The sequence below is a fragment of the Falco biarmicus genome, chromosome 16, assembly GCF_023638135.1.
Source record: "Falco biarmicus isolate bFalBia1 chromosome 16, bFalBia1.pri, whole genome shotgun sequence".
Lineage (NCBI taxonomy): Eukaryota > Metazoa > Chordata > Aves > Falconiformes > Falconidae > Falco > Falco biarmicus.
In genome coordinates this window covers 4,268,021-4,278,122 of record NC_079303.1, presented here as the reverse complement: position 1 = coordinate 4,278,122, position 10,102 = coordinate 4,268,021, and the positions used below count along the sequence as shown (strand labels likewise).

The 10,102-nt window shown below is 46.5% G+C and overlaps 1 protein-coding gene across 1 annotated transcript; it reads left to right on the top strand.

Moving 5' to 3' along the window:
- The first annotated feature begins 531 nt into the window (after window positions 1–531).
- Window positions 532–8,221, top strand: PPP1R15B (protein phosphatase 1 regulatory subunit 15B). Its single transcript, XM_056361593.1, has 2 exons — window positions 532–2,276; window positions 5,207–8,221. The coding sequence occupies exons 1-2, from the start codon at window positions 735–737 to the stop codon at window positions 5,417–5,419; spliced, it is 1,755 nt and encodes a 584-aa protein (XP_056217568.1). The 5' UTR covers window positions 532–734; the 3' UTR covers window positions 5,420–8,221.
- Window positions 8,222–10,102: the final 1,881 nt, after the last annotated feature.

The following is a 10,102-nucleotide window of genomic DNA, read 5'->3' as shown; positions in this document are numbered from 1 at the left end:
AACGCACGGGGTGCTGTGTGGGCCCTGCCTGCACATCTGCCCGCACATCTGCCTGCGCCTGTGCCCACACATCTTCTTACATCTCAGCCTGCACATCTGCCCCCACCTCTACCTGCACATCTTCTTACATCTCAGCCTGCACATCTGTCCCCACCTCTACCTGCACATGTTCTTGCATCTCTGCCTGCACATCTACCTGCGCCTGTGCCCACACATCTTCTTGCATCTCGGCCTGCACATCTGCCCGCATCTTTACTTGCACATCTGCCTGCACCTCTGCCTGCCCCCGGACCCGGGCGTCCCCCCGGACGTGGCTGCCCCCCCGCTGTTTCCCCTCGCCGCCAGAGGGGGCGCTGCCGCGCGGCGCCCTCCGGCTGATGCAATCCCCACGCGGAAGGAGGGGCGGTGCCTCCGCCCCGCCGGCGGCCGCCCGGGGGGCGTGGCTTCCCTGACGCCGCGCCGCTGGCCAATGGGGGCCGGCGACGCGCGGTGACGGGGCGGGGGCGGGCGGGCGCCTGCGCGTTGGGCCGGCGCCGGCCGCGGGCGGGTTGAGGCGCTGCGCTGGGCCCCGCGCCGCCATTTTGTGCCGCCGCCCGCAGCAGGATGGAGCCGAGTACCCGAGAGCAGCCGCCCGCCGTCCGCCGCCCCGCAGCCCCTGGACGGAGCGCCGCTCCGCAGGCCCGACCGCACCGCTGGGAGCGCTGAAGAGTCTCCTCTGCCCCTCGCCGGCGCTCATGGAGCCGAGCGGCCGAGATCGCGCCGGCCCCGGCCTGGGGCGGGCCTGGCTAGGCTTGGCCGCGGCCTGGCCTAAGCTGGCCGGGCCCAGCGCGGCCCCTGCCGGCGGCTCGCCCCAGGCGAGCCCGCCCTTCTCCTGGCTGCGGCTGATGTCGCAGCTCCTCTCCCCGCTGCCCGCGTTGCTGCAGCGGCTGCTGCCCGGCCCCACGCTGAGCAGTGCCCTCTGCCCCGCCAGCGGGCAGCCGCCCAAGGGCCCGCTGCTGCTGCTGCCCGAGCCGGCCGCCTCGCTGGACTGGCCCGAGGAGACGCTGCCGTGGGCGGAGGAGCCCCTGGAGAAGGGGCGAGAGCGGGAGAAGGAGGCCCCACCGGGCCTCTGGGGAGCCGGGCTGGTGCGGAGCAGCCTGGTGTCCTTCCCCGGCCCGCGTGTGGACTTGTACGTGCTGGGCCCGGAGCAGGGCCAGGCCGGCTGCTCCGGCAAGAGCCACCTGCCCCAGCCCCTGCGGGCCGAGGTCCCCGCCGCCGCCTGGCGAGGCTGCCCCGCCCGGGCCGCCCTGCCGGAGGCCGAGTTCCTCCGCAGCAAGCGCTTGGCCTTTCTCCAGCGGTGGCACTTGGCCGTGCCGGACCCGGACCACGGCTACCACAGCCTGGAGGAGGAGCAGCAGCACAAGGGCGCTTGTCAGGAAGAGGTAGGGGGGCAGCGGGAGCAGCGGTGCCATGCCGGGGAGCTGAAGCGGCCCGAGGAGCCGAGCGACGCGGGGAGACAGCCCGGAGGTGGTCGCTTGGAGCAGGAGGGGTTGAGGGGTTCAGCTGAGGAAGCGGCACCTGTGGGGGAAGCCTCAGCTGAGGAGGATGAGGAGGACTCCGAAATAGAGCCAAACCTGCCGGTTTCAGCCAGACCTGCCTGTGCGAATAAATTAATAGACTATATCATGGGGGGAGTTTCCAGTGGGGAGGACAGCGCAGATGACGAGGAAGACTGGGATGATGATGATGACGATGGGTTTGACAGTGAAGGGCTCCCCTCAGATTCGGAGGCCGGTAGCCAGGACGGGGAAAGGCTCCATCTCTGGAATTCCTTTTACAGTTTGGATCCGTACAACCCTCAGAACTTCACAGCCACCATTCAGACATCTTCCAGTGAGCCAGGAAAAGATATGTCAGATGTGGAAGAGGTGGAGGAGGAGGAGGAGGAGGAAGATTCTTCATGGGCAGAGGAGTCCTCAGGGTCTCCTCACCCTAGTTCTGAAGAGGAGGACGAATGGGACTGTAGCAGTGTGGATGAGGCAGAAAACTTGAAACTTTGGAATTCGTTCTGTACCTCAGATGATCCGTATAATCCTTTAAATTTCAAGGCAGCCTTTCAAACAGCGGAGAAGAAAGGGACACCTGGTTTAAAAGGAGCAGAGAGGCCGACTTTGGTCACTTCTGAACGTAGTCACTTAACTGTTTGTCGGGTGCAGTTGGAAAAACGTAATTGTGGGGTCACTGTGCAGCATGGCATTCTTTCTGGTGGGAAATGTAGAAATACCAAGCGGAAAAAGGTATATACTTTTGTTTATGGTTTTGTGTTTTGGGGATGCTAAAAAAAACCCAACAAAAACCAACAACCAACAAACCCACATTGTGCTAGGTAGTATGTGAGTGGATGAGGTCACTTGTGCCAGGATTCCGGCCAGATCATGCCCGTGTGAGCTTCTGGTCTAATTATTTATGTGTGCCTCATCCTTTACACGTGATGGTAGAGTTTGTGATTCAGATAATGGGCAGATAATGTCTTTAAATTTCTTTTCTAGACTTGAAGTTAAATTTTCCGTTTAAGATGTAGTTTTCATTCTGTATTTGTGTTGTAAGGCAGTTTTCGTCATGGGAGAAACAGATGAGAACTGTGGTGTAAGTTTTTCCTTTGGAAAGTACGGGTTTCTGTTATGAATAATGTTGATGATGTATTTTAGGGACTTGTCATGCATGTAGTGTGATCGAGACCTCAAGCATTGTGAACGTTAGGACTTGGGACAAGCCTGCTTGGGTTATAAATGTCTTCTCTTGTAGAAAGAGCTCTTCTGTTGTGGGTTAAGACATGCTGCAGTAAGCCACTGAAGTTTCAATACGAAGTGTAGTAATAATCCCACTTCCATTTAAGAGACTACTGTAATTCAGCAGTCGTTTATAAAAAGGATGTAATCTGGAACTGGGCTTTTGAGCACAAACTGGAAGTGTAATGTGTTTACGAGGAGTTTGTGCATTAAAAAATTTCTGGTATGTGCTAGGATTCAGGTAAATAGTAATAATAAATTTGTCTTCGTAAGTGTTGTGATGCTACAGATGTACGAGATGGCTTTTCAGGCGTGATGTCTGAGACTTGCCTGACACTGCCGACCTTTGTAGGAGCAATAAATAGCTTGTGATACAAAGTCCCAGGGTGATACACTAGTGTAACAAGTTATCAAAATAGAAAGCTTGTATAACTGCTTGCTTTAGTGTTCTTACAGGGAGGAGATGTGTTTGCGCCTTTAACTGAGAGCCTGGCTTGGAGGTAAATTCATACCTGTGTTAGGGCAGGTGGCGTTTACAAAAGTTAACGGTTCACACAGGACAAACTGTTGCGTTTTAATCTAAGTGGAAAATGCTCAGACTGTTCCTCCAAGAGGTCCTTTGTAACTGACAACACCTGTCTGAAATGCTGCGAGGTAACACTGCTGCAACTAAAATCTTGTTGAGGATCAGGGGTGTAGAGTTAATGGTAGTAATTTTTTGACTAATGTGTTGTTTGATTCTGTGTAATCTCTTGACATGGTGAAAGAACGATGATCTAGGTGCAATATTTAGCATGACGTTACAGATTCCAGTAATTGTGCCCGAGGGTACCGTAGACTGATGTAAAAAGGATGCAAGGTAGGAAATCGCAGAGGGATAGGCTGATGTAACAGCTCTGTGTGCTGGGAAACAGATACTTAATTATGCCTGTGTGCAAACAGCAGAGATTGCTGAGCAGTGACTGAGGTGTCCCCAGAAAATCTAAAAGTTAAGGCTATTTCCTATCGGGCATCCTGCAATCAAATAGCAGCTATATTCATATTTGAAAAGTCATAAAACCTGGGAGTGTTTTGTTTCACTTAGGAGTTGGCAGTGCGTTGACACTGTGCGAGGACACGTGGGGTCTGGTGTCCTTGCTTTCGCAGGTAACTCAGCAGTAATTTGGGATCACTGCACTAGAATTCGATGACTTCTGGAAGTTGCTTACAGTCTCTTGTGGCTCTGTATCCTCAGCTGCTGATTATTCCTGTAGGTCCTCTCTTTTGTAACTGTGGTTTTTGAGAAGGTTAGAAGATGACTCTACCACAAAAAACAGTCTCACTCTACACTCCTCATGGTGTTAGCGTGAACTGGGCATGAAAGTAGGACTCTGTATTAATAAAATGTAGGAATGTCCCCACCTTTTTTCCTGACCTTCCAGAAGCAGTTGTCCTGCAGCGACTCAGTGGAGTAATCTGTAACAATAGTTTGCCTTGTCTTCGAGAATTAGTCCTGGGGTGAGAGTTGATGGATGCTGACAGCTAGTTAGTTTGTTCTTCAGTTTTGTGCCTCTTGTAGAGCTAAATGAGAAGCAATACGTAGTTCAGTAGAAGCCTGAAATAGTCTGGCTTGTGCCTGTCACTTGATAACAGAAGAACTTAAACAGTTACTATAGTAATAGTCTAAATACTGTCAAGTTTAGATCCTGAGCCTATAAGGTTTCTTTGTTAAAGTAGCTTAATGGGTCTTGAAAATAGCAAAGAGTGAAAGTTTTTGTGTGTATTCTAGAGCGTCAGGACTTCATTTCCTTGCATGAACTTAAACACACTGGAATTTGATACCAGCTCTAAGTACACGGGTTTGTTCCAGTCACGTCATGATGAGTGTCACTTCCTTACATGTAGCATAGTGATTTCTTTGCCTGGTGCTGAAGGAGGAGCTGGCTCACGTGGTTGCTTACTCTACAGGACAACAACTCTGCCTTTTTTTTATTATGTAAGCTTCAGTAATCAGATTTGGGCCGACAGCATATTTCTAGCCTTGAGTGTTCTGACATGTCCTACTGAGGAACCTGCTTGAACTGTATCTCTCTATTAAGTTCATAACCCAGTACTGAGGTCAGGGAGGGGCTGGTGTTATTTCACAGGGAACGTTGTGTGATCTGCCCTCAGCCTAAAGAGGCCTCTTGGGCTGCAGTTTAGAAACTAGTGGTTTGAGCTCTGCTCTTGGTAGAGGGGGAGGTCAACACCTGGTTGTTTTTAAAGCTGAGAGTTGAAATGTACTCTGGCCTAGGTGGTGCAGAGACGTAGCGTGGACTGATAGCATATCTGAGACTTCTTGCTATTAGGCATTTAATAAGTTGTGATGAAAAATAAATAATAGTACGTGCAAATAAATACTAAGCTCCTTTCGCTTGAGTGCTTGGCTAATGCTTTAGTAAATGTCTTGTCTTTTCCAGGTAACCTTCCTTGAGAAAGTTACGGAGTATTACGTAAGCAGCGAAGAGGATCGTAAAGGACCCTGGGAAGAGATTGCACGAGATGGATGCAGGTTCCAGAAACGTATTCAAGAAACAGAAGAAGCCATAGGATACTGCTTCACCACAGAACATAGACAAAGAGTATTTAATAGACTCCAAGAAACCTACTACAAGAGGGTTGATCTCTTCTAGCACCTTAAAAGATCTGGTAGTTGTTTGACCCTAAGCACTCATGAAAATGTTCAAAACATGAGGTGGCAGCTGCACGCGCTATTTTGAAATGGGGGGAGAAGTGGGATTTTAGCACTTTTTTCCCCAGTTCAATATTCAGCCATCAAATATACCTGTGTCCCCCATCTTGATATCCTGACAAAATCTTTTGAGTATCATCAAGAGTAAGGGTAGTATAATTGCATTCCTTTTAAGTAACACTTGAGAAACAGACTGCTTTAGGTTAAATCCATTCCAAAAATGCCTTGTCTGCCATATGTTGAGAAGTGGTGACTATTAAGTTGGATTTTTGCACTTTGAAAAAACAAAACCTATTTTGAAGGAAATATTTATGAGGCTCAGAACCTAGTTACTGCAGTTTTGATTTAAAGTTTCTAGGGGGATGTGCTGTTTTCTTGTGGTTATCCATTTTCTCTAACTTGTACAAAAGTCTCAAATTTTGTTAGCTAGTAACTCTGCTGTGCAAAGCAGATAATTTATTGGTTTAAGATCCCAGTTTTGCATGTAATCTAGTGTTTGAGTGTTTATGTAATGCTTTGATGTCTTAATATTTCAGTCTAGCACACTGGGGGATTCAGAGGAACTCTGGTACACTACAGACCCTTTGGTTTGTCTTTATTTAAATAGTACCTTTACCCAGTACTGGTCCAAAGGGTGTTGGCTGCATGTGCACCAAACCTCTTTGCTTTCAGAGCAGTGAAAAAGGCCTCATCCTGATAAATAATTAAAGCTTCAAGGTATGTGTTGAGGCTATGGCTGATAGTTTGAATTTAGGTAGCCGTGCACAGGGAACTACCCCGTAGTTCTTCAGTTAACCTTGGGGTAACTTTGCCAGAATTGATTCTGCTTTGTGAAGATGAAGAAGCCTCCACTTCAATTCATCTTTCTTGTATCTAATATGCTCGTTCTGATACTGGTAAGGGGAATTATCTTTGGCTGATGGAAATCTAAGGCTACAAATCGCTGTGTTCTTTACCAAAAGCCAGTATTAATATCGCTCTGCGTCTGCGCTTTTGTTCCTCTGGTACCAAAACAACATTTCACATTTGGGGTCTGAAAGTTGAGGTCCTCAGTGGGAGGAAAACACTCCTTATTTATGTTCCTAACTTAAAATGTTCTGTTTCAGTCAAAATAAAAAAGCAGCACCGCTGGGATATGTGTTCGGACCTGAAGGCTGTTGTGTGGCTGTTATGCAAGCAGGCATGAGATTTCATGCAATGGAATAAATAGCAACCGTCAAAGAATTCATATTTGTTTGCACAAAGTTGTGTCAATAAATGATTTGCTACTAGGTTCGTTCAGCTGACTAGAATTGTTTCCCTTTTGTAAGGGAGAAACCTAAAACCACTTCAGATTTGCCATCTCATTAATGATTACAGTTTTTAATTTGAAAGAAAATTATACATGAAGAGGAATGCTCCAGAGCGCTTTGCTGCATTTTCTGCTTTATTGTGCCATTTTTTTTGGCCATCTGTTAATTCTGCCTCAAATTTCAGAGGGTTTGGGTTTATAGTTTATTCTTATTGCCTGAAGTATGTTCTTTGAATTTAAAAATTGCCTTTCTCTGCTCCCAAGTTAGAAGTGTTACAATTACGAAATTCAGAGGGTTAACTGGACTACAGGTGAGTTGTCCTGTAAACTTAAAATACAGCTGAAAGTCAAGCAGCCTTGCAGACTGGCTACTTGAAAGCAATGCAGCAATATTATTTTTCATCCCCATGGCATTAGAAAAAACAAAGGGGGGGGGATTTTCCTTTCCTACAAAAGAGAATTTTAGTTGCGAAATTGTAATTCTAATCGTGCCCTCAGATCCTGTGAAATAACTCTGAATTTTTAAGAGTTTGTTTTCCTGTGTCATATTTGACAACAGGTGTTCTGCTTTTTAGTTCAGGAAAAAGCATGTGGGATGATAAATGTAGAACAAAAATAGAAAATCTGCTGATTTGTGGTCCAGGTGTGACTGGTAATTAAAAACTGCTGTTCATTGCTCTTAGTAAAATATACTATAGTAATTTTTCTGTGATTCTCCTGGTTTCTTTGATCTTGGAGAACGTGGTGCTTCAGTTCCTCTGGACAACTCACTTGATTTACTGGTGCTTGTAAGTGGTAGCGATCGGTGCTTCAGAGTGGTGTCAGTTAACACCTGCAAATACTGCTCCACTGTGTGCAGAGGCTTGGAAAAGGCTATAGCTGGAAATGAACAGAATGGACAAATTGGATATAAACTAGATTAAAACCGGCTACTCACAAAGTGCTTTAATATTTGAGAAATTATTCTTTTCCAGCCTGCAGTGTAGCAAGCGCTCAGCTCTTAACACTGCTGATTCTCACCGAGACGTACCTGCTTGGGTAAGCTTTTTCCACTCTTCAAACCTCACGTTTTCAAAGCATCCAGTGTAAGGGGATAGGTAACACTAAATTCATCACCATAAACTTCATCTTAAAAGCAAGCTAAGCTTGGTTGTCACCATTTTCCCTGTAACATATCTTAAAATGGTCATGCAGGATGTGTACATGTGTTGAGTGCTTTGAGTGAGACAGTAAAAAATAATACTTGTTGAACTTTAAATCAAAACTGTACCTATCAGATTTTATTTTTGTATAATTTAGAGGAAGTTAGAAAACCTGCGACATTGGCTTTATACAGATTTTAATTGATTTGTGTCAAGTTTGTTGGGGTTTTATATCTAAAGTTCTATTTCTGTACATAATAAAACTATTCAGAACTAATCTGTAAATTGTAATAAAGATATTTGCAAGATAGTGCCAAATTGTTTTTCTCTGAAGGAACTTAGAAGGGACGTTGGGTAACTGCAAGAGCACGATTTGTGTACGTACGTGTGGCTTTACAAGAATATTAAATATTTTTTTATCACCTTTAGTGTTTTGGAGGAGGTTATAGCAATTTAGAAGCAGGCACTCTCCCCTGTGAATTTCCTTCCAAACCAGTAAATGTGTGATGGTAAGGGTTCCTTGTACTGGTGAAGCTTTTAAGCTAAAATACAAAGTGTGCAAATGCAATTAGTTGTATTCTAACGAGGTTTTGGTGCGAGCAGGCATGTTAAGGTTTTGGTGCCAGTATTGAGCTCTGGTTTTAGTTTGCTCGTTGGTTAGCATAACTTTAAATATGAATACTGCATGGGTTTGAAGGGGTTTTTTTATGGGGTTTTTTGGAGTATTTTCAGGTTTTGCTCTGAAACAAATTTGAGGTGTCACCTGTGAGTAGAAGTGGCTCGAGGGTGCCAAACATCTGATCTTCCTTCAGCTGGAAAAGAGCCAGAACACTTCCCTGTGTTTTGCCACGTGGCGTTGGCCTACAAGGCGGTGTAGTATTTGTTCCCTTGTTTACATTTTAATGAACTGGAGTAAAATGTTTGGTAAGGAGCTCAGGATATAGCAAGAGGTGGCATTGCCCAGTTAACACTTCATCCTGCGCAATGTTATCCAGCGTAATTATTTTTAATGAAGGTTATTTTTTTGTTGTGTTGTGTAAAGCTGCGTCTGTCAGTCCATGGGGTGGGGGTTTTTTTTTTGGCTAGAGAATTATGGCACGGACTTCCAGAAGCGTGAAGCTAGAAATCCTCGCAGGAACTGGGTGTTTTGCGGATGTTGTGCCCCTGCCTGGGGCTGCTTCGGGTGGTGGCTCTTGGCTGAGGAGGAGGAGGAGGAGGCTGGAAGTGTTGTGCTGCTGCTGGCAGCAACAAGAAGTCAGCTTTACGTATCGGAGTGACAGGATACAGGTGCCTGCAGTGGTTTGCAGGCACAAATCAGCTTTTCCAGGGTTTTCCGAGGGGCACACTGTGGGGAAGGAGGCTGGCCTGGGTGGGTGTGAGTCACGATTTCGGTCTCCACCAAAACCCTGCTGACCAGTTTCCTCCGGAGCAGCGATACTGGTGATGAGCAAGCATTACCAGTAGCTCTGCTCCCTGTGTGACATGGTCATGGCTCAGGAATCTCTGGAATGAGTTCAAGGGCCACGGGTTGGTCACTCTTCTACAGCAACGTTCTAGGGGGAGAACTTTCAAGTTACTCATTGTTTAGTTGATGCCTTAAGGAAGAGTGTTGCTTGGAGCTCGGGGCTGGAATGGCACTGTGTACTGTTTGCTCCTGTCTTGCAGCACAAGCTGCATTTCATCCTGTGCTTGCGCCTTGTCTGGGCATCTCTACAACACCATTGTGCAGTGTTTGTTTCTCTAAGAGTAGCATGGGTAGAAAACTGCTGGATGAGACAAGGAAAAACATTGTCTGAACTTCCTGCAGTACCCTGTTGAGAACACTGAACAAAGATGAACATAGTGAACATTATAATTATGGTGGCTTTTTAAAGTGTTTTTGTTTTTTAAGTCATATTTACCTGTTCTGCTGGCTCTAAAATCTGCCTTAAAAATGAACATTGTAATTTCCTCTTGATTCAGTGAGCTAGCTTAAAGAAATATAGTTAGTGTGCTAAATGAAAGCTTCTGTGTGTTTGGCAGTGTATCCAGATGCCATCTGGAATGTAGAAATCCTGCTGGGATTTCTTTATTCTATCAGCACCGAGGTCTGCAGTTGGAATTCAGTTGACAATTTATCTGTGTTAGAGTAGAATTGTTCTTGCTCTGGTAGCTGCATCTTCTCCACGGGACTTAAGAACTTGTTTGTCAG